The sequence below is a fragment of the Hirundo rustica genome, chromosome 2, assembly GCF_015227805.2.
Source record: "Hirundo rustica isolate bHirRus1 chromosome 2, bHirRus1.pri.v3, whole genome shotgun sequence".
NCBI classification, from domain to species: Eukaryota; Metazoa; Chordata; class Aves; order Passeriformes; family Hirundinidae; genus Hirundo; species Hirundo rustica.
In genome coordinates this window covers 113026667-113051367 of record NC_053451.1, presented here as the reverse complement: position 1 = coordinate 113051367, position 24701 = coordinate 113026667, and the positions used below count along the sequence as shown (strand labels likewise).

Sequence of the window (24701 nt, the reverse complement as noted above, 5' to 3'; positions counted from 1 at the left end):
CCCGTGGAGGTTAAAGTCAGAAATAATAAAGTGGCAATGGAGGGAAGTAGTTTGATGGAAAGAATATGGCTTTCTATGTTTTCTAGAGTTTTCTAGAGTATTTCTCCTCTGAAGTTAAGTATGGTCTTCTTTTTGGCTAAAAGCCCATTGGAACTCAGATTTTGGCATATTTTTTCTTTTCTCTTTCTTTTTTCTTTTTCCCCCCCCTCCTGATCAGGCCGTGTGCTAGAGCACATAGAGTACATGCCATAAGCTTTCAGAGATGCCAGGTAACACGTGAAATTTGATGTGGAGCCAGAGCATTTCAGGCTGTGTTACAGAGTCTGGGCAGGCTGGGATCGACCATGGAGCATGAAACATGTGGGTTTTCTTTGAGTTCATGGCTGAACCTGATCTGAGATTAACTCATGTTTAAGGAATTGAGTCACCCTGCTTTGTTAGCAGGGATTTTGGTGCCTATCCTAAAAAATCTTGATCCAGACATGCAAAGCCCAATGTAGTAAAGCATTGAATCATCTACCTGAGTCCTCCAAAAGCCAAAGCATATATAATATATGTTTATGTTTAAAACATTTATAATATATAAAATAAATATAATTTATGGCTATGCTCTGCTGTTTCACACTGCTGGACAAATGCTTACATGTAGAAGAAGTTTTCCAGACAGTAAATCTGCTTAGACCCTGGCGGGGCTTTTGAGGACTCTCCTGCAATTGATTGTTATTTCTTCTAAAATGCAAGGAGGAGGCTGGTAGGAGAAAATGGTTAAAGAGAATGGAATCAGCCTAGGTCCCACATCTAGTTATTAAAATATTAAAACACCATATTTATAGCCAAAAGAGAATAGAGGCCAAGGTTTTAAGAGAAATGAAAAAAAAAAACAAAAAAAAACAAAGAAAATCAATACTTTTCACGTCTTGATTCATTTTTTCTTCCAATTAATACACTTGCCAGTTTTAAAGGTTCTTTTTCATATTTGCACTGGATACAGCAGAACCTGGTCTGTACCAGCTCTGATCCCACCTGAAAAGGAATCATGCCTGAATATCAAAAACTGTTTATGAAAATGGAAAATTGTCACCTGCAAATGTCAGCTGCATTCTTACAAAAACATCCAAGACTATAGGGCACATATTCCCTTTGGTATGTGGGAAAAACAAAGGTCACTGCCTAAAGTGCACCTGTGCTCTTAAAATTCACACTGAAATTCCCCAACCCTAGCACTGGGTATTGGTCAAAACCACTCCCAAGGTTACTCATAGCATCCTCCACATTTTTCTCTCAAACTACTTCTCCTTCCATCCAGACAGCTGGAATGATACAGCTGAATAAAAGCAGTCTGATGGACAGAAAACAAATGGGGCCAAACAATGGGTATCTAGAAAGAAAGTTGTGGTTTGACAAATTCACGGCTTAGCAGTCTGCCACTGGATCAAATACCTGACGTGTTTTATTCTTCTTCAGGGCACTATTTTTTAAAGGTTTTTTGTTTATCAAGTAACTAATTCAGAAGGAACCTTTTCATACCCATATTTCAAAAGTGTTTCACTTTGGTCTTGGAAAGGAGGCTGGTTTTTTTAACAACTCTGCATCTTTGGCCAACCTATGCCAAAAGGGTTTCCCTGCCATGCCATTTTTGTTTTAGAAGACCATGTTTTGTCCTGCTTCTGTCGCACAGACAAAGGTGACGAAACAATGGGTATTAATTTTTAATATTTTTAACTGCTGAGATGCTGAACCCAACAGCACACATCCAAGAAAAATATTGTGGGTAGGTCTTTCCCCTCTGAAAAATTGCATGACGTGAAAATATTTCTGGTTTTCGATAGGAAGAGATTTTTATTTGTTTGTTTGTTGGTTTGTCTGTTTAGCCTAGGCAGTGATGCTTTGTTTCTTTGTTGCAGTATCACCAAAAGAAATCACAAGGCGGGCGCTGGTGTTGCAGTTGCAGTCACGTGGGCTTGGACTGGACCTAAGGAGCCGCGTGGTTGCACCAGTGGTCAAGGAATTCACACAAAGTCACCACCAAGGACAGCTGCTCCTTGAAGAGCTTCCCAAGCAGCTCCTGCTCTTTGCCTCATGCTTTGTGCAGGAGTGACCAGCACAACCTCGTTCTGCTGTGCGGCCAATTTTCTTTTCACTGTCATTTTCCCTTAGGCTCGAGATTCCTGCATTTCATTTTCTGTCTGTGGATACTGATGCACCAAAATCCGGGATCCTCTTCCACATTTTTTGCTGTTTGGCGTGGTCTCCCATCAATGCTGCAAACACCAGAGCAGCTGATAGCATTCAGAGGCCTTTGGGACTGACATTTCAGCCTCTCACAAAATAGAACTGGCCTTATCTGTTGGCTGCAGTGCCTGAGGCTTTTCTTCTCACTGGCTTTTTCTTCCAGCTGCCGACCAGTATGCAAAGATTTCCCAAAGAACAACAGGTTTCCTCTTCTGCAGCAGAAGAATGGAGTCAGGGAGAATCCAAAAATACTGCAGATACAGAACAATGTCTATTTTTACATACAATTAATATACTAGGTTATTGATGCTTCAGATTAATTACATCCAAGATTATCAGAAAATAGAAATTATTCCCTGGTGAGGGGGGAAAAAAAAGTCAAATTTGCATCCCTCTTTTAGTATTTTTATTGATTCCAAATGTAGAAAAATCCATACACACACAACATCAAACATTCTCAAAGAGAATTGAAGTGCAAACATTCTCCGCCAGCTCAGCTGTGGTGTTTCACACCACCCACACCTCAGTGGCCCCTTTTTCTGTCTGTATTTGTAGTCTGGGCAGTGGGGTCTGTTTGCATGAGGGGTTTTTTTTTTTCCTTCTCTTCCTTTCTCTTTCATCTTTCAGCAAAAGAAAAAGGGAAAGAAGCAGGGTGGGGAGAACAAGACTCTGTAACAGAAGATGTCCATTAAAAATCCAACTGGAACAAACATTTTCTGTTGCAGATCGCTTCTAAACAGATGTTTCTTTCATAATCATGCAATTGGGAGGAAAACAGAGAAAAAGGAAGTGATCGCATCCTCCCAAGTGCTGTGAGTTTTGTAGCACTCAAAGAGTCACATTTTTCCTTTTGAAAGAATTGAATTTGTGTCAAGCTGCTCTAGCTATTAATCCACACATCCAGCCTGAACCGCGATTGAAGTGATAAGCAGTTTGATACCAAGCCTGTACTGATTATTTGGCAATAGCTTAATGATTATCTTGGGTGTGATTAATGAAAAATACTATGAGGAATAATCATGGTTGCACCACACCCTGAGCTGATTTCCACCCTGTCCTGCGAAGCCGCTCTGTGTGACAGCCAAGGTCTTATCCGGGCCCTGCAGGCAGCATGACCCAGGCTGGGGTTACTGAGGGCCTCAGGAAGAGCAGGAGCCTCTCCTCTTCCAGCAAAACTTTGATTTTTCCTGTCTATTGTTTCCTTTCTGTGCGTGGCAGTGAGATGCAGCCCTCCTGCAACTCGCCCGGCAATACCCTGTTGCTCAGCAACCCCATCCTCACTGAGCAGGCTCTTCTGCAAACCTGGGCTGAAGAGGAACGTGAGGTGATGTGACACCCAAAACCTGCTGTTTGGGCTGGCCCAGCAGCAAAAATCCCCGTGAGCAGGTGCAGGTCAGTAACAGCAAAGACCCTGGTGGCAATGTCAGCTGAGGAGCAGAAGCACTGCACCTCCTGCTCCTCTGCATCTGGAATGTTTTGGAACATTTATTGGTGATTATCCCAGACTATCTAATTAATTTTAACTAATCTAAAAGGTCTCCTGCTCTGCAAAGTCATTTCCAATGTGCCAGTTCGATCCAGAGCATGGAACGGGCACCACGTTTTTCTTTGAGTGAACCAGCCAGCAGCACCAATGAGGTGGGGAGAGGAAGGCTGCAAGGCTCTGCTAACGTGAAACCCACCCCAGGGGCAGCTGGCATTGGTCAGGGAGGGTGGGCAATAGACTGGGGTGGAAAGAGGCAGTGGGGAACAGCTGGATAGCATTAATGGATTGGGTGGAAACCTGGAGGTGGGTTAAATAAAAGGTGTATCTCATCCCATGAATACTTGGGAAAAATCAGCTTGTGTTCTTCTGATCTCCTCCAGAGCCAGCAGCAAGGGAGGGCAGCCCCTGTCCCACCTCGATGAGGAGCTGGAGATCACAGCCATACCCACCCAAACCTGTGGGGACCGGGTGCGTTTGGGGCCCAGGAGCTCCACTGCCCACATGGTTATGAACAGAAGTGGGGCTGTGCTTCCAGGTGTGCTTATTTCCACCCCCCCCCTCATGGCATGTGGGGAAAGGAGGGCTCAGGGAACAGAGGCTAGATAAAAACTTTTACCTCTCTTGGTAGAAACCACTCCAAAAGCTTTTCTGCATCTGGTCTGACTTCAATAGAGCAGTACATTCATGTTGATCCTTTTTAGAAATTTTTAGACATTATAACTTCTAGAACACAACAAAGCTTTTTTGTTAGGGCCATGTTCTCTCATGGTTAATGGTGTTTCACAGGAGTCTCTTGTCACAAGTTTTGTGAAGGTCCCATAGGATTGTTAGGGCCAGCCCTTGGTTCCAGCAGACACCACAGTGATCCATGCCCTGAAAATCCCACATCCTGGCACAAGGAGAAGATCTACAAGGCTTCTGCAGACGTGGCCATTCGCCACCTGACCACAATAGCTCTGTGCCATGTCACCAGGAGGAAAGGAAAACAACCAGAGGTTTGACATTGCGTGCTGAATGACCTCAGTAAAAGAGAGGCGGCTTTCAGAGGCACAGCCACTCTCACAACACTCACCAAGCTGTGGTTTCTCACCTGCCTCTCTGGCTAGCTCAGATATACATCTACTCATTTTTAAGCTTTGGTTTTTCAGTGCTGTGAGCGTGAATGAGCGTTTCCTACACACATCATCTGTGCTCACGGACTGCCCAGCCTGAGCAGAAATATTTGAGGGAAGGAGGGAGGCCTGCCTGGGGGTAAATGCAAATGCCAGCAGCAGGCTTGAGGTGGACATGATGGACCAGCTCCCATTCTTTGAACAGGAAGTTACTTTTATAACATTTCAAGGTAATGCAGGCGTGATAGACTGCACAAAAGCACACTTACACGTGCTGTTCCTAGGGAGACATAAACATTGCTTTACCTGTGCCTGAACTACAAAAAAGTGCAAGACCAATGCAGACATCGAGGCATCATTAACAGCACAGAAACCCTGCTGCTCATGTGTTGGGTTTTGCGCCAGACCCCGGGGTTTGCCATGAGAAAGGCTCAATTACCACCCCCAGAGGCTGAAGCCCTCCCCTTTCCATGGGGCAGCACAGGCTGGGGCACCACGGGAGCCTGGGTGTGTCTGCTCTCAAAATTCCAGCAGAGGATTGAAAGCAGAAGGACGGCAACTGGATCAGTAAAGAAACTGAAGGATACGTGGTTTATGCATTACGTAATGAAGATAAAGACAGATTGCTGGTGTGTAATTTTGGTACCATCCAGGGAAGAGCTGGGCAGGCAGCAATGTGGGCATGGCCAAATTTGCAGAGCTGCTGGCAGGAAACAGTGGGCAGGGCTGATTCCTGCAGAGGGGAGAGGAGCAATAGAAAAGGCCAGGAATAAACTTCTGGAAGTGGGACACAGCAAATATTTATCTCTGGTTCTGTCTCTTTCCACCAACATACTTCAAAGAGCTGTATGTTGGAGTATTATTAGGCCAAATGCGATGTTGGCTCAATGCAGAGCTGTGTGCTGGTGTATTAATGCTGCCCAGCCCCTCTGCTTTGCAGCTTCTGCAGGGCTCATTATATCCCCCTTTCTTCTCAGCAGGGCTCCTTATCCTCCTCTGTCAGTGCCGTACCCTCTAGACAAACCCTAAACCTCACCATCTCCATCATGCCCATAGGGATGCACCAGGAGGTGATGCAACCTCCCACGAGGGTGTGGAGCCAAGGAGAGACCCTGGATCTCCCAAGTGCCACAGTTAATGAGTATATGTGCTTTAAACCATTGCCTTGCACTGTTAGGATCACCCAGCAACCCCTCCAGAGAGTGAGGAGTAATCACAGAGCCCCGTGCATACCGCTGTGGCTCTCACATCCTTTAACCCCATCAGGTTAAATGCCAGCAGGGATAATAAAGGATGGCTACAGGGCACCTTTTCTTCCATTAAAAATGTGCTCAGAAATGTCTTGGCCACTCGATGCCGGCAGTCCAGCTGGGGGGATAAGAAGTCTCCAAAGCCTCAGCCTGCTCCTCACTGCTCCCATGGTGAGATATGGCCCAGGAGAGTCTCCCATGTCAATGAAAACACAGCAGCTGGGGACAGGGGAGGACCAAGATCCAGTGCCACCACAGCAACACGTGCTGCCTGCAGCCAGAGTACCACCTGCTTCTTCAAGGTGTGCTTTCCTGGCCCTGAGCAGCAGCCTGCCAGATCTCCTGTCACAGTCCTGTGCCAGGCACCCAGGCCAGGATGGGTAGCTGCCAGTTTCCATAACTTCCAAGTCTTTGTTCTAACAAGAACACCTTTTGGTGCAATCACAGTAATCTCTAAGTCTATTTGAAACCTCTGACATTCTCCTGAGTTCACCCCCATCCCTTTCTCTAGCTTCTTTCCAGTGCCAGGACCATCAAGAAAAGACATTCCAAAGCCTTGTTGAAAAGCTCATTTTCCAAGAGGGGCATAGAGGTGAGGCTGCTCTATCAGGTGGGAGCTTTAGGAAAGCTGCAGGCTATCCTGCTTTCTGTGGCACGCAACACCGTGGTGCAATCCCTGCTAAACCGTGCTCTTTTCAAGAAGCAGAACAGTGATGATTCCACCTGACAGCCTTTCCAGTGCTTTTGTGAGAAGGGCAAACAGAGCCAAGGAAGCATCTGAGAAGTCATGTCATGCACCATCACAAATCTCCGGGAATAAGGCAACACCAAAGGTCTGGCTTCTGGTAAAATGTGCATTTCTGCCACACTACTACTCCTACCAGCTCAGGTTTTTTTAAGTGTCCCGCATGTGCCCTTTTCTCCAGCGACAGGATATCCTTCATTTGTCTGCACCGAGAGCAGATGAGCTCTTCTTCGTGCTGTTTTCCAAGTCGGCTGATGGGAGGGTCAGCAGGGGCCAAAGCAGCTGCAACAAGGAAAGGAAAGATAACCATGGCAACCCAAGTTATCTGCATCCTCCATGCATTTCCTTCTCCCCACCCTACAGCAGCTCTTTCCCACCCAAACCTCAAGCCGATCGAGCCAGTGACCAGCTGGCAGGATGGGGACTGCAGCCGTGCCTCCTGCACCCAGAGTGTCTTGCTGTGTTTCGGGGCTCCCCGCTGCAGGCTGAAGTCTTCAAAAAGAGACCGAAATCCTAGAGAGGGACAACTTGGCAAAAACAGAGCTCTCCACTACTGTAGATGGGGCGCTGGATATGCTGCCTTTGCTCCAGAGTTGCAGATCCATTGATGCTGCTCCTGGTCTTGGCTCTGGGCTGTAACCTTTCCACAGCAGCAACAGCTTCTCCGTCTGCGCCCCACGTCAAACCCAGCTACAGCTTTGGCCGGACTTTCCTGGGACTTGATAAATGCAACGCCTGCATTGGGACATCCATATGCAAGAAGTTCTTTAAAGAGGAGATAAGGTCAGAAACTCAGCAGAGTGATTTTTAAAGCGTTCTGTATCATTTGAAAGTTGCCTGTTAGAATTTCCAAGTACTTTCATGAACAACAATGCAAAGAGCAACTTAGCACCCAGTTGCCATCAGAGCACTTAGTGTTTTAATTAATGCCTATAAGCTGATGCTTTGTCTCTTTTCTTTTAAATCATGCAAGCATGATCGGACTTTGGCCCTGAACTATAACTTGAAAGCAGGAGTAAAAGGCACAAATTTCTGCCTAGACAGTTGCTCTGAAAAAATTCAAGGTGGCGATGGGGGCAGGGAAGGGGGAAGGAAGAAATCAGCTTATTTAGATTTACTGGAAATATCTTATTATCAGCAACTGACTAAAGGCAAAAGGGGTTCAGCTTTGTGTGCTCCCAGCAGAGCATATTAACTACAAACATATAAACACGCTGCATGATTTTGTACCAGGTGCAAGGACGTGAATGTGCAGAATTTCACGTGCACTTTAACTAAGATCAAAAGGGATCTAAACCTGCCCGAGGCATGAGGGCTTCTGCACATGCGGTTACCCACACGCTTGAAAATAGCACGCGGCTGAATTACCGGTACATTTTGGGGAGATTTGTGTGAGAACTTGAAGGCACAAATTGCATCTGCCTCGCTGCTGATGAGGCACACGCTGTCCAAGAGGTCATCAGACCAATCCAGTCATTTTTAGGCTCAAAAGCACAGCGTATCTGATGGCAGCAGGGAAAATGTTGCCACTTTTATTTGAGGAGAAAGTTAAAGGCAGTGCTTGGCAGAGGAAGGGTTTATTGGGTCTGATATGATTTATAGAGCCATATGCACTTTCTTTTATAGATATAAAAGCCTGGGGGAGAAGAAATTATTATAGCAAAATTGTATTTTTAATGCTATAATGTAAGTAGCATAGTATTAGACAAATCACCATTTTTATCTTAAACTATCCTATAAAATGTAGCGTAGTAAAACCATAATGGTTTGTCTGGGATGGACTCGTAATGCCAGACATCCATCCTTCCACTGCCGCTGGAAAAAGGCAGCTTGTGGCTCTGCTGAGCCAGAGCACTCCTTGCTGTTGCACATCAGGGACCCAGTCTTTGTCACTTTTTTGTCACTGGATTTCCACGTCCACAGTGCCAGAGCGAGCAGTAAAGTGAGGTGCACAGGGCTGAGTGCCGGGTTTCTCCCAGCCCAGCCTGGATTCCAGTCCCAAAATGCAGCGTGGATTTGCAATCAGCCCAGCATGCTCAGCTGGCTGACGGGCCGACGTGGATCTGCAGGGGCCCGGGGTGCATTCAGGGAAGGGTCTGCTCTGCATTTCATTCCCTGGCTCCTGCCCCCTGCCCCAGCCTGCTGTGGTCCCTTTTCCCCCTCACCTGTGCAGGGTTTTTAGGGACGTGTTGCCAGGTACAAAGCAGCTCCCTTTTGTTTACTCCCCCTTGGCCAGTGGGGAGGCTGGGGCCACGCAGGTTCCCTGAGCCCTGCCAAAAATAGCAGAAGTGCCTCTGGCTGTGGGGTTCCAGCTGCAGAGTGCCCTGGCTGCGGGACAGAGGTGCTACATGAGCCAAGGCAGGAGGGCCCAGCGCTGGTTTTCCTCCAGGGGACAGCAGGAATGGGGTGCGGGCGTGCCGAGAGTCCCACTGGGGTCCAGGAGTGCAGAGCCACAAGCACGTGGGAGCACAGCACTTCTGCCTCAGGGGAGACAGAGGGGCTCCCTAAGCCTGACCCTTCTTTTTCTCTCCCACCAGCCTGCAGCTGGCTTCCCACAAATGAGTGATAACGTGAAGTTCTGCTCCGAGCTCTTGGGGAAGGGGAACTTTAAAATGTTCTCCTGAGCAGTCACTCAGCTTCAGGGTTTCCTTTGCATGCGAAAAACTTGTTCACCCACTTGATTTTTTGAAAAACTGGGATTATTTTTTGGCAGGTGGGAGCTTAAACTAGGGAAATTTCAGTGGTGCTTATGTTCTTTGATCCACCCTCATGTATCTTCTCACATGTTTGCAAAGGTGGATGGCACTTGGGCTTCTCTGTGTTAATTCACATTAGAACATGCTTCATTAATTCCCCATCACTTCTGGGAGCTCTGACATGCATTCACAGTGAGAAGATGTGGGTTTTGTTCCCAGAACGGCTGGTGACTCATCTTGTGCTCCAATGTTCTACAATTCCCTTATCTTTGCCCAACTTTATCCATCTGTAAATGAGAATACCAAGCCTGTCTACCAACTGTACTGAGAGCAGAGTGCGGTGAAAGTTTTTGTAAAATATTAGATTTTTAAAAACACCGCAGAACTGAGTTGACCAAAACTGTTCAAAGACTTGTGCCAAGGCTGGTCCTGAGCTTTGTCCAAAAATAATGGGAAAGAAAACTGAAAAAGCTGGAATGCTTCAATTAGATGGGGGTTTATAGACTATTTCTTTAGTTTCTTCGTGTTAAGACTTAGCTTACTTTTTTTTTTTTTTTTAATGTGAAATTCCAAAAGCAAAAAAATTATTTTGGCTGAAACAAAATATTTCATTTCATTCAGGGAAAAAATTAAAAGAAAAACAAGTTTGGGTTTCTTCAGCATTTAGTTCTGGGTTGATCTAAAATCTCTAATCTGTGACTCACCAGCTCTCATAGATCTTACTGAAGGTCTTGGAGCCTTTGCAGGCCCTTAGCTAAAAAGCTCTCTACGAGAAGGAGTTGTTACAGCACAACTTGATGATGAATCTTGAAAGTATCCAGCAAATGTGCCAGGCCAGCGCTGTGCTGCCCAGAAACGATGCCAAATACAGACTTGCTGCAGCCCATGCCATGTTCCCAGGCCGGGGTGGTTCTCCCCACAGAGATCTGCAGAGGGAATCACTGAAATTAACCATCCACCCTGAAATTAATGCTCAGCCCTGGATTTCACACCTCCATGTGCTGCTTGCACGCGGGAGGTGGCACTTTCCTGCTCTCTGCCTGGTATGAGCTCCCCTGAACACACGAGCCTGAGTCAAGTCACAAGGCAAATTTGTGCTTAACTCAAAAAAAAAAAAAAAAGAAAGGAAGAAAGAGAAATCCAGCCCAGAGCCATCTCTTCCCAGTACATGCCTGGCACGCTGTGCCCACTTTGCAGATTAGGCACTGGGAGGGGTCCTGGTGCACAACAGTCACAGCGAGGCACAACAATTATTCTCTTTACTTTAATCCTAGCTCAAAACCCAACCAAAAAAACCCCCAAAAAAGCCCCATCCAAAACAAAACAAACAAACAAAAAAACCCCACCAAAACAAAAACCCTAACCCCAAACAAAGTGTTTGTTTTCACGTCAGGTGCCTTGATTGTAGGGAATCTTCAATTTCATGTTGGGCAAAACACCAAAATAATTGAAACGCTGGAATGCACCAACCTGTTCACACAAGGTTCCCCCACTTCTGGTGAGCCTCCATGGTAAATTTTTGGCACATGGCAGGAATTGAAAGTCAAAGCAGGGGACTCACCAGGGTTTCACCCATCCTGGGCACCCGTGCCTGCCCCAGAGCTCAGGTGCACAGGGTCTGTGTGGGGAAAGGGAGTGGGGTGCTACCTTCAGGAGGGATCATCTGATCAGTCTCTGATTGCAGATGGTGGCTCGTGTCACTGAGTCAGTTATTTGCCTGAAATCATAGAAAATTAATCCTCCCCGAATTTCTCTGTGCCAATTTCCAAAATGGAATTTGAAAGGAGAGACCAGCTTCAGCTTTCAGATTTGTTGGTATCTTGTAAGCTGTCTGAAACTCCAGCTAGGCTGATCCTGCAGGGAACCTCTTGCCTCTCCTGTTTCACTTCTGAGCTACCGGCTTTAATTTACGGCGAGACTGAATTAGGACGTGCTTTCCTACGCATTTGGGCAAGGAGCTCAGGGCAAGAGGGTTCAGAGGCAGCGAGGGCAGGACGTTGGCCAAACCAAAGGTCAGAGCTGGGCCATTTTCCAAGAGCAGGTTAGAGACACGCTCCCAGAACAGGCACCGCGCTCCTCAGCTCCGGCGTGTGCCACGCGCGTGTGGGCAGGGCTGAGGGGGCTGCTGAAACAACAAAAAAAATCACCTAATTACCCAGCCCATATGCTCCCCTCCTGTGCCTGTGTAGGGGGAGCAAATTAGTGCAAGATCTCTATGGCTACGGAGGCGCTGCACGCCCAGGGCACACACGTCCTGTACCCCCATCGCACCCCAAACTCTGCTGCTGTCGGGGAGGTCGCTCATCCCAGCTGCTGAAATACAGTCAGGGGTGCTGGGGGAGACAGGGAGACCCCTGCACTGACAAAAGCCACCGCCTCAAAACAAGAGGTCGTTTTGGTACCTCCATACACGTTTGTTGTCAGGAGGTTTCAATATTTGGAGGGTTCTTTAAAGTGTCAAGCACTCCTTTCTTGGGACCCTTTCTCTAGAAAGAGGAAACTTTTAAAACACCAGGCATTCTCCATGAACCAAAACCTTGTAACCTCCTCCCTTTCCTCCCTCTACCCAAAAGAGCCCATTTGGGTGTTTTATCCTTCACCCCACGGCAGCAATCATGACAAGGGATGGTATTAGTGGGAAGCAAAGGACTTTTTTACCAGAGCACATTTCCTCAGCTCACCTCAGTCCCTGGGGCCACCCAGCCAGGATCATGTGTCCTTTGCCAGGATGGCAGGCAGCCCCAGGGGCCAGCCTGGAGAAGCTCAGCGTGGCGGGCGCTCTGCGGGTGTCCGTGTGGCTTTTAACTCGCTCTCCGTGGGGCTCTCGTTTTGGTTTGGCAGGTTTGACACCTGGCTTTCTTCTCATTTAAAGCTGCCCCCCAGCTCCCTGCTCAGCTACTCGGGCAACTACACCGACGATGCCAAGAGCTGGCGGCTGGTGGACATCACCCGGCTGACCTCCAAGTACCAGCACGACCGGGCGGACAAGCGCATCTGCACCTCCCTGCTCAAGACCAAGAGCTGCAGCCTGGAGCGCGCCCTGCGCCGCACCCAGCGCTTCCAGAAGTGGCTGCGGGCCAAGCGCCTCACGCCCGACCTGGTGCAGGTCTGTGTCCCGTGGCTCCGTGCCCCACTGCAGCTGGGGGAGCACTGGGGAGAGCGAGTCCCGTGCGGTTTAGGGGTGTGGGAAGGGTCTCGTGGGGACATGGTTGCATCTTGTTGGTTGGAGGGTGAGACTGGGTGGTGGCTGGCGCTCATCCTGCCCTGTCGGTGGAGATGAGGCAGCCTTGTGTGCCCCCAGCCAAGCCCATGTGCCGAAGGGGAGAGGTGAATGATGCCCTGGTGGGAAGAAAAGTGCCTCACTTGAAGGCCAAGCCCTCCCAGACATGGGTGTTGCCATGGTGCATCCTGTCTGGGGCTGGGATGGGCTTGGCCCCAGCCCCCGGCTCCTTGTGCAGGTTGAAGCTGAAGTCCTGTGGAAAGCCATAGCATCAGGTGGTTTTAGGCATGGGGATAACAACAGGCTGTGCACACTAATGTGGTAACAGTTCCGGTGGGGAGACTGCTGCCATTTTTTTTTTTCCCCTAGTTTTCCATCATGTCTCAGCATTAACAGGGTTTTTTTTTGTTTTTTTGGGTTTTTTTCATCATAAATTTGTACCCAAAAGGGCAGCCAGTGCCTTGAAAGTGATTTTGCTGTGGGCCAGGGGCCAAGTCAGTGTGGGTTTCTCTTGCTTGTGGCTGGCACGATGAGGGGCATGGGCAGTCAGAGCCAAAGCCTCGATTACTCACTCTCCTGCCATCCATAGCAAATGACCTCAGGCACAAAAAAGCACACTGCCCTTTCTCCCACAGTCCTGGGGTGTCACAGGTGACGCCAGGACAGAGCACAGCGAGTGTGGGTCACCACCACCAGGTAGATGGGCAGCTACGTCACAGGGCATCCCCCTCACCCCACCCAAACAACAGCAAAAGATTTCAATAACCACAGGAAAGGGGCAGGGGCCAGGGTGGGGGTTGGATATGCACTAAACAAAACCCTGGGAGACAAAGAATGATTATTCCAGTACTTCTTCCATTCCAAGAAGGAAGTGACTGTGAAAAAGTGACTTCATTTATATTATCTATGTAGGCAGCTGCTCACTCAGCTTTGGTGAGTGCTAAAGCCATGCTGCTGCTTTAGTTCTTCCTCTTCTGCTACCCTGTGGAGCAGCACACCTGAGGAGAGAGAGGCAGAGATACACTGGGGTTGTGCCTGGGCTGCACCAAAAAGGACTCACCCAAATCACAGTCCAGCACAGCAGGTCACCCTGAAGTCAGTACCCTTCTTGGGGGTACATGCCTGACAGGGAAAAGATTTCTGGATTTTTTTTTTTTATTATTTTTTGATTTTTGGAGCAAAGCTGCACTGTACTTTGTTTAGTAACCTCGGGACAGTCACTAGAGAAGGGGGACAGTGTATCACTTCCACTCAGAGCATCCCTCACCTGAGTTGTGCGCAGGGACACCTCCTTAGGCTGCCAGGCAGGAGCTACTGGCCACCACTGACCCCCAGGCCACACTGCAGGGGCCTGCAGGAGGGAGAGCTGGGCTGCCAGGTCCTCCAGCCTTGCTGGAGTGTCCCAGGTGTTTGTGCCAAGCTGTGCTGCCCACCCAGCAGCGCTGAGGGAAAGGGGAAGGGAATGGAGAGCTTAAAGCTTCCATTTGCTGAGCTGGGTGAAAAAGTAACTGGAGAAATGTGGTTCTGTGGTATCTCAGACCTGCTGCAAAGCTAAATCATCAGCTGAGACCAAAACCTTCTCCTTAAAAGGCTCTTCATGTGCTACGGTTTTCCCTTCCCTGTCCTCTCGGGGTCTGAAATGCCAGCTGAGCTGGCTGGGAGGCACACACAGGAGCACACACATATATGGATGCACGTGTGCACACACAGAGACCCTGGCTGGGGCACCCTGGCTTTGCACCTATCCAGTTTCTCCCAGGAATTTCCCTGTGCAGCAGCAGTGGGAAGCTGAGCTGATGCCAGCCCCAGGGCTGCTGTGAAGTGAGCTCAGGGCCAGCCTGGGGGGACATGGCCAGTGACAAACTCCCTGGGACATTCCATCAACCCCTGCAGCTTTTTAGTTGGAAAGGGGATGGGAGGCTGCAGGGAGGCCCAGACCTTTGCACGCCAGCCTCAGGATTGCTCTGCTCATGTTTTTATGGTCCTTTGGTTCTGTAAATCAATCAGAGAAACAAAAATTGGAATTTAAATCCCTTCCAATGGCATATAGATTTGAATACACAAAGAAACATCCATGGACACTGGGACCTACTTCCCCACCACCAAATTTCAGCAGCAATCCCTTTTTAAGATCAGGCATGTGCTCTGCAAAACAGCTTCTGGACTCACAGTGGTCTTAATTGAAAAACAGCCAGCGGCAAGAACACTTCAGTCATACTGTGTGTGTGAGTCTGTGTGAGACCCCATCCCAGCCCTGCTCTGTGGGCCCCCACAGCCTGACCTCCACAGTCCATCCAGGCCCACAGAGATGGGGATCCCCTTCCTTCCCCTTCCCTCCTCCCTCTGGAAACCAGCACCTCTGCCCGCACCCAGCCCAGTTTCTCTGCTCATGTGGCTCATGCTGGGTCACCAACATGTGTCTGCACAGCAAACACTGCAGAGGGGTTCTTGGGGGTGCCATATGTCTCTGCAAACACTTACCCAAAGAACTGTTCTCATGGCCCTATTTTCCTGCTCTCCCTCTTTTCAGAGGTGTTCACAGAACACCTCTCTCAGGCCTGACACGATGCCCACCCCGTTTCACAGGGCTGCACTCACACAGCAGTGCTCGTTCTCCCTTCCCTGCAGTTTACCCCGTATAGCAGCACTGGGGAAAGCTAATGGGCCCAGGTAATTCTGTCTGATAGACAGAGCATCACGACAAACCACAATGTGCTTGAATCAAAATGACAGACCATGAAGTAATGTTTTTCCACTTTATGCCGCCTGCCCTGCCTGACCCAGCCATCAGCTGAGCCGCCTGCCACAGCGATTATTTCGCCAGCCACAATGAAAATCTTTATTGGATGCAGCAAAATCTCCAGTCTTAAAATCCAGTCTTAAAATTTAGCTGGGGCTCAGCCTGAACAGCAGCCCTGGACACCCGCTGCTTCGCCCAGGAGTTCCTCACCCCAAACCACTCTGGGTGCTTTCCTGCTCGAGGGGCAACAAAGCATGTTGGTTTCAGCACAGATGACCCACAGGGAAAATTTACAGCCCTGCCCACAAAGCACAGCCTGGGACATGCTGAAGGCAGACAGAGGAAAGCAGCACCAATGTGAAAATCCAGCATTTGCAGACTCTCTGTCTGGGATAGACTGTTTGAGAATACTGATCAGAAACTGCTGACCAGGACCTCCTGACCAGCAGCTGCTGACCAGCACCTTGTCCTGCCCACAGCAGATGCACCAGTACCCCAGTTATGTGGCCTCTGAGCCCAGTCCATATCTCTTCTTGCTGCGCAGGGGCAGCAGCTCATCCACAAGTCCAGTTGTCCATCCTAAGGAAGGATGGGCACTATGGGGCTTCCAGAGCCACCTCCTGAACCTGTTTTGACCCATTACCTTAACATCAGGGACTTCCATAAACCCTCTGGAAGTGGGGATGAGTTTCATCAAATTCTTACCTTCTTTCTTTGGGGAGTTAAGGAAACCCTTGGATTCACATCGCCAGGAGCTTTGTAGGTGCTTTGACACCTACATCCAAGGGTTTTCTCCTGGAATCCATCCTAAACCTGGTAGTCTGGTGAAGCTGGACCCAGGCAGTGGCTCATGGGGCAGGGGGCAGCTGTGCTCCTGGTCTGGGCCATCCCTCCTTGGGTTGACTGAAAAGAAAACAGTGAAAAGTTGTGTTTCCATGAGTTATCTTTACATCCAGGTGAATTCTGTGTGTGTCTGCGCTACATATGCTGACCTCATGGAGTTTAAAATGCATCCTGTACTGTGTAACAGGGGTTAAAATCTCACAGCTGAGTGCAGGAACTACTCACTATCAGATATAGAAATGTGGGTATTTAATCAAAGTAAATAAGAAGCTTTCCATATCAATCACAACCAATACATCAGGCTGGCTGTCAGTTCTTATTCTCTGGGGTGATAAGTCACTGCAAAGGACTTAAGATATTCTCAGAAAAATCTGTATCTCCAGTGTTTCGAGCATGTGCTCTTCACATTTTTCCTCCATTGACAGTTTTTGTCCGACAGTTTTACAACTCCAGCTCCTTTTCTGCTGTAGAGATGTTTCCATCAGTCTGCAGGAAGGTGAGACCCTTCTCCCCTGAAACAATCAAGCAGGTGCTGAGTTTTATGCTGTTGACTGTCTGCTGAAATCAAAAGGCCCCATTGCCCAGTTTTTGTGGGTCAGGGCTTCATTAAACTGTAGGAAGCTGCACCAATGTTTGATGCAAAGGTGTCAGCACCCAGCCCTGCTCCTCTGCTCTCACACCTCCTCTGATGTGCCTGAAGCAGTTCCTCAGGAAACCAGCAGCCATGAGCACCATGGGCAGCACGTGCCCACATTTTTGTTAAGAGGATGAGCTCTGACCTCACAAAAACCCTAATTACGTCGTCCATGCCTTTCCTGCCACTGTGATTTTTGTTCCTACTGTGTACTCTTCAGCTTTTGCATTGCAGGCTCCTGGAAGCAGCAAGGCTTTCTAACTTTGGCTGCAAACATTTGCATGCACACAGAGCTGCAAGAGACTTTCTCCATCGTTTATCTCTTAGTTAACACAGCTCTGTTCTGCCCATTTTTAATCACTTCTCCTCCAAAGGGAAAGTGACGGAGCCAGCCACAATGTTCCTGCAAGTGCTGCAAGACAGAAATCTATAACCATGCCTCCCCCTGTACCCCTCCTGTGCTTTTAGACAATGAACTGAGAAAATATTTTCCTGATAAGGCTACAACAGAGGAGAGGAGTGTATGAAGACTTGCAACAGGAACTGAGTAGAATTATTTTTGACAAATGTTTTTATTTTTGGGGGGGAAGAAAGGTTTCTTTGTTTTCGTGAAACAACACTTCAGTTGTGGTTGGGTTTCTCAGGTGGTTTTGACCACTATTGGCATTTTGGATTTGTTTGGTGCAACTGATGGCCAAGGAAAGAGCAGTTGGAATCTCACCAGAGCCAACAGGGATGCAGAGGAAGAGACATGGGACATCTAGTCCCCCCTTTCCTCCTCCAACTGGGAAAGTGTCCCACTTGTCCTTTCCATGTTTCGTTATTTCTTTGTCACGGCTGGGTGATCCAGTGTTTTATGCCAAATGAACAGCTCGCACAGGAGGGGCTGAGCAGAGCCTCCCTCAGAGATACCAAATGACCTGGGGAGATGCTGCGTCACATCTTTGCTCTCAGCAGGAAGGATGGCAGGGAGCAACGGGAGCTCCACCTCCCTTTCCTCTGAAGCACATCTCCCAGCCATCAAATTATAAACAAAACCCAAAAGAGTAAATTTGGCTACTGGGATTGTCTGTAATAAAGAGGCTTCAAAAACCTGATTCCCTTCCCCAGCAGAGGCATGGCAGTGCAGTTCTGTGCCACTGTGGGTAACCCTCCATATATAAACTGTCCTTGTCTGTTAAGGAAGACTAACTGAAAAATAAAAAAAGAAGGTATAATTTTCTATGCCATTTATCCTAGCCATAGATTGCTCATGTAATTTTATGAGCCAAACTTCCAAATCTAGAGGGTGAAATACAGTGAAAATTGACTCCATTAGCCCAACAGTTCTCTATCTCCATTAGCCCAATGGTTCTCTATTTGTTGCTGGTATTTACAAAAAACACACACAGGCTATTTGGTTTTGATAGCTAATGCATGAGTTTATCAGAGAGAGAACATATCCTGTGCTTATACTCACACACAATGTTTATTTACATTTTTAAAGCATGTTTACTGACCTTAGCAAGTAGTATTTCCAAGAAAGCTGCTCTCAGGTTAAGCAAATAACGAAGTGATCAGGAGATTATTTAACGAAGGAAGTGACTCACTGTCATAAAAACTGGAGGGCCTCCACTGGGAATGCCAGGGCTGGAAACCTGGGCAGAGGGAAGAATCCTGCGGTGTGGAGAGGAGTGTTGCTGTGCATCTGAGGGAATATGAGGTCTGCAGCACCCAGGAATGGGGGCCACTCTTGAAACCTGGGTTGGGGAATGGCATTTTCGGATGCCACAGGTCTTTTCCTCGGAAGGGTGAGATGCCCTGCGTGCCCACGGCCTTGGGAGCTGTGCTGCAGCACACAGAGGCACAGCGGGCAGGGCATAGAGGGATGCCTATACCCCTAGCACAATCCAAGCACACTGCAATGTCTCTGGCTGGAATTAGACATCCCTGCCGAGTTTTCCCCTCTCGCAGGGCCTGTCCAGCCCGATGCTGCGCTGCCCATCCCAGCGCCTCCTGGACAGGATCGTGCGGCGCTACGCAGAGGTGCCAGATGCCGGCAGCATCTACATGGATCACCTCACGGACAGGGACAAGCTGCGCCTGCTCTACACCCTGGCAGTGAACTCACACCCCATCCTCTTACAGGTACGTGCCACCCTGCCCCAGCTTGGAACACTGATGCCTTGAGTTTCAGCTTTCTTGTTTTTCAGGTTCTTTGCTGCCCAGGGGTGCAGTTCTGAGCCTCACATTCAGTGTCACTCAGCCCTCTTCCCAGAGCAGGGAGACAAAACAAATCCTTTTCCTGCTGGACACCAAGGACAACATTCAGGCCCAAAAGCACAAACAACAGTGGACTGAAGGGAGGAACAATAAAGGCATCAACACCACCCCAGAACCCCTCACAAGCAAAACCTCACATGAGATGTGTGCCAACCTCAGGTGCAGAGGAGTCCCAGCCCTGGCTTTTGTCAGCTCCCTGGCCTTCAAAAAGTGTGTTTCCTCTATGGGGTTGGGTGACTGAAGCCGGGCAAGGCTCTCCCTGTATCAGTCTGTGAGGCTGGGGAGAGACAGGGAACCCCAGGTGCATTATTGCACGGGAGCACTGTGAAATTCAGGGTTTTACACATCCCCAATACCTCCAAGTGTTAGGTGTGCATAGCTAATGCATTACAAAAAAAAAAAAACACAGCCTGTTTCTGGAAGAGAAAGAGCATGATTTCCCATGCTCCACGTGCCAGTGCTGTGTTTTCCATCAGTCTGCCACTGGTAACTGTCTCTGAGTTTCAAAACTTTGGGTTTGAAGGTGGTGATCTGGGAGGCCTCAAACCCTTCCCCTGGACCCCTTCTGACCTGCCTTGCATGCAGCTCCTCTCTTTCCTTATGTTCCCAAGGGAGAATCCTCACCTTTCCCTATCCCACCTTCAGTCCACACTGCTGGTTCTTGCAACGCCTCATGATTCCATGAAGAAAAGATGGCAGCGGCAGCACCATCCATCTCTGGCCCCAGGCCACTGCTGCACTCAGCAACTCGCAGGGCTCTGCGTGGTCCCAGGGAGGGGGAATGGTGCTCGTGCTCTGGGAGGCTCCTGGGGCTCAGTCAGCCTCCCCAGTCATGGGTCACTGGGACATGGAGCTGTGGCCCTTAGCACTCTGAAGACATGGGAATACAGCTTGAAGAGATGAGAAAAATATGCCAAAAAAGCTAGATTTTACATGGTTGCCCAGAATGCCTTCACAGCAGAAGGGAGAAGTAACCTTAAACATGAAACTGGATGAGTTCACAGAGGCTTGGCAGGGACTGAGATGCTGGGGACACAGATGAGTTTTAATGCAAGTGACAGAAAGCTTTGTGCTGGCATAGCCCAGCAGCCACACAGTTTGGTTTCCACCTGGGATAACTGTGCTGCTGGCACGAGCAGCAGGGATGCAGGGAGCCCAGCCCAGGTGTCTCCACTGGAACAAATACCCACCACTTCTGCCCCTGAGACTGCAGAGTCTCTTACAAATGAGCCTGACAGTTCTCACCAATTAGCAAAAACTGCTTTAGCCCTACCTCAACTCCAAGCTGTGACTTCATCTGTTCGGTGCTCATGAGGGACCCATCAAAGACGCCTAAAATTAGCTGTTCTGTGGCTAAAATTTTCATGAATCTGAAAACTATTATTATCTTGGACTTTCCAGTTAGTCTTTCTTACAGAATAAGTCTCGAAATACTAGATTCTTCCTCCGTTACAAAAAAAGCACCATAAGAAAAAAAAAACCTAAAAGCATCCTAAGTCCTCCAGGATGGGGTAGTGTCCCTTTCCCAGCTGCTAGGGCTGGATGCGGCGAGGAAGGGTTGCAAGGCTTAGAAACCAAAACACAACCCTGCTGCTTGGAGCCAGAAAGGGCAGTCTGAGAGGGAGGGCAGGGATAATCCTCCCATTCCTGCTCTTCCCCACAGATCTTCCCCGATGTGGAGGGCTGGCCCTTCCCGCGGTACCTGGGCTCCTGCGGGCGCCTGGTGGTCAGCGCCAGCACCCGGCCCCTGCGCGACTTCTTCGGCGCGGCCCCCGAGGTGGCCGCAGACCTGGCCCTGCAGCTCCTGGCCGTGCTGCGCTCCATGGCCACCAACGACCTCAACTACTTCTTCTACTTCACCCACGTGGACGCTGGCACCTTCGGCGTGTTCAGCAACGGGCATCTGTTCATCCGGGATGCCAGCACGCTGGGCATCATCGACAAGGAGGAAGGTACTCAGCGGGCTCCGTGGCTGCGCATCTGTCACGGGAGGGCAGACAAATCTTCCCCCTTCTAACCTTGGCTCCACTGTTGCCTTTTCTGTTTTCTTTTGCTTTTTTTGTTTTTAATTAACCAAACACCACTCACTAAATTAAATAATAAGTTCACAGCGAGATTTACCATCAGCAGCTCCTGCCATCCTGGCTCTGAGTTGGGAAGGTGATGGGTGTTTCATTTGTGCGGTCGGTGGTTTGGTGACCACGCTGTAGCTGGCTGCAGCTTTCAGTGCACATGGTGTGTTGAATGCTCTCATTTGAAGTCTCCCTTTTAATATTTTTGTCACACAAATGTCAATATTTGCGAGGAGAAATTCTGTAATTTTGTTTGTTCTAAGTAGTGAGCCAAACTGGAACCTTTTTATGTGCATTTATTGTGTTGACTTAGAATGATTACTATTATTATTTTTATAACAATAATAACAAAATCCCCCTTTTTGTCACTTTTACACTATTCACTAGTCACTATTCACTATTGTGAATATTCACAATATTCACTATTCATTTTTCACAGGTTACATTGGTCTACCCCTGCAAGTAGAGCTAGTCAAAGACTATTCTTCCAGTAATTTAACAGTTTCATTTTGAATATTCATATTTTCAAAAGGTTTTTCCTCAGCTCACACATTCAGCTGAGTAGGTCTCAAATATTCAGAAGCAGCTGTCAGAAAATTTTCCACTGGATTTCCTTTTCTTATCCCAACAACTATGACTGTTAACTTGACTCCAGCTAGATGAGCTGTTGTTGCAATGTAATGATTTTGGTTAACATGGAAAAAAAAAATTACAGGTCTGGCTATTTGTGCTAGTTTTTTGTAGGAACTCCACATTTTAGATTTGTACTCCAATTTTCATTTTTTTCTGCATCAGCTTGACTTGACAGATTCATCTCCACTTCCTCTGACAGGCAGAGATCTGTCATTCAGAAAAATATACATATTTCAGGAGTGAGAAGATTGGCTTGGACACAGCTTCAGCACTGAGTAATTTGTAGCGAAAGGTGGTCACATCCTTTGGATAGTAACAAACCCCGTGTTAACACGGAGGTGCAGATATCTGTGACTGTCCAGGAGCTCGCTATTATGTTTGTAACAAGCGGTTTAATCGTCCCCAACAGGGAGCCAGCCGATCGATGGCCAACAGGAGTACAAAGATATTTTCAGTTGCCTCACCATGAACTGCCAGTCCGCGTTCGTGCCCTGTGACTCCATCAGGGAGAAGCACAGCCTGGTCATGGTGTGTCAGGATCTTCTGCCGAAGCTCCTGGCGGGGAAATTCCTGCCCCCCGTGCAGGAGAGGATCGACGCCTTCCTGCAGAGCTGCGCGAACAGCCTTGGTGACGGCCGCGGTGCCAGCGAGGCCATGGCAGAGCTGGCAGAGATCCTGAAACCGCTGCGCTCCTGTGACTCCCGCTTCGCCTACCGCTACCCTGACTGCAGATACAGTGACAAATACTGACACAGCAGCTGCCCTGACACTGTGTCAACCCTCTCCCAGTGCGGGAAGGAATCAGGGAAAATGGGAAGCGCAGCCAAATCCGGGGCGTTCTCGGTGCAGAACGAGGGAGCGAAGTGCATGTGGGATTTATTATTCATCCCCCAGAGATGCATTTGTTACGTGGGATAGAGACATGATGTATGGTTTATGGGTTATTATCATTGTCATGACTGACAAGGGGCCACAGGGTTAATAAATCTCATTCACATGTTTTGGCCTTGGAAGAGTTTCCCATGCCATTCATTGAAAAGCAAGGCAGGATGCTCACAACCAGCTAGACAGAGGATCTCTATCACCAAGAAACTCTTTCTGTTGGAGATAATATATAAATACTCTGGGGTGGATGGATGGATGGATGGATGGATGGATGGATGGATGGATGGATGGATGGATGGATGGAAGCATTTAAGACTTTCCCTGTGGCTATTTTTAATGTGCTAAGAATCATACGCAAACTGAAGGACCGGATCAGTTCTGTACCATCACCCATCACAGCTCACTCCTGTAAAATATTTAAATTTTATAACTTTGATGGCACACAGAACAGAAGGACACAATCAACAGTATTAAAAAGCTCAAAGGTTCTATGTCTCTTGAGACTTAATTTCTCTAATCCCCAAATATAATTGCTTCTAGGTTTTCCCAAGTCAATGGACAGTAATAGGAGACTAATACAGGGCTTTGGTTTAAGATGAGAAAAAAAACCCCAGCTCTGGGATGGGATTGTTCAGCAGATATTTTCACATTATTCTCTCTAAAGTGGAGGAACCATTTGCACAAAACATTCAGATGGGAAAATTACCTTAAGAGGAGAAGGAACACAGGCAGAGGATGAGACATTAATTTACACTTGAGCCTGAAAAGACTTGCTAAACACTCAGTACTCCAGTGTAGGTGCTGGGACACCCCCCAAGAGCTGGGGAGGTCTGAATTCTGACCAGCAAGAGCTACAGCCATCCTCATCCATTAGCCTTCCAGAGGAGGAATTGGCAAGCCAGTCCCCAAAGGAATGAGTCAGGTACTTAAAATTTGGGGTGGTGAACTTATTTCACAGCAGTTGTCAACCCAGGGCTAGATTCAGGTGCTTCATTTTGCACAAGATGGTTGCAAAAATGGTGGAAAAACACAACTTTTCTCACCCAGAATCTGTCAGCCTCCCTCATGTGAGCTCCCTGTGAGGTGTCAGAAGCCCACACCCAACCCTCCCTGATGTGTAGGGGTCAGACAGACCTCAGCTGGGTTTGGAGCTTTCTCCTGGGATCCAGGCACGCAGGAGTCACTGAGCAAATTTGACTGAGCTGAGTGAGAAATGAGGCTTCCTGGATCATCCACAAGAATTTTCATCATGGAAAGAGTCTTCTTCTAGCTATGGTTCAAAAAAAAAATTTGCTAACAACGTAAAGGCAGAAAAAAGATGTGAGTGCATTTGCATCGCCAGTGGTTATTCTGGCTTGTGTTGTACAGAGAAGAAATGCAAATCCAGATTTTGCGTTGGCTGTGAGGGGCTCTGTCCACACAGAGCATCCAGCCTGGGGTTCCAGGCAGGTGTGGGTGAACGCTGATGAAACAGGTCAGGCATCCAAAACCACACACACAGGTCTGACACGGGGGAAATCTGTCTCAGGAAAATTATTTTGCCTTTCTTCCTGGCATAAAGTACCAAGAGCATCTTTTACCTCACAAGATGTAGAAACATTGAAAATAACTTGTAGGTAAGTTTAGCTGCAGGCCCAGATGGTCAGACAGCAAAGAGGTTTAAATATACAGCCTCAGCTATGGCTGCAGCACTCTTTCCTGGTTTCAGTCTATTTCTACATCATGGCTCTCTTCCAAAAACAAAAACATGTCCTTCACTGAGATCCACAAGGCTGTCTAACAACCTGCTTCCAGCAGGTTTTCTTGACTCTGTCTGCATCTCCAGTCTCTTGGGCTGTGGGATTACCTGATAGCTGGGTGTTAGCTCTGGGCCCCTTTTCCTCCAGAGATT

General features: G+C 48.2%; 1 protein-coding gene across 1 annotated transcript; it reads left to right on the top strand.

Moving 5' to 3' along the window:
* Positions 1-7234: 7234 nt before the first annotated feature.
* On the top strand, positions 7235-23424 carry DIPK2B (divergent protein kinase domain 2B). Its single transcript, XM_040056651.2, has 5 exons — positions 7235-7608; positions 12363-12627; positions 18912-19085; positions 20884-21172; positions 22335-23424. Exons 1-5 carry the CDS (start codon positions 7385-7387, stop codon positions 22673-22675), a joined length of 1293 nt encoding a protein of 430 aa, XP_039912585.1. The 5' UTR covers positions 7235-7384; the 3' UTR covers positions 22676-23424.
* The last annotated feature ends 1277 nt before the right edge of the window (positions 23425-24701 follow it).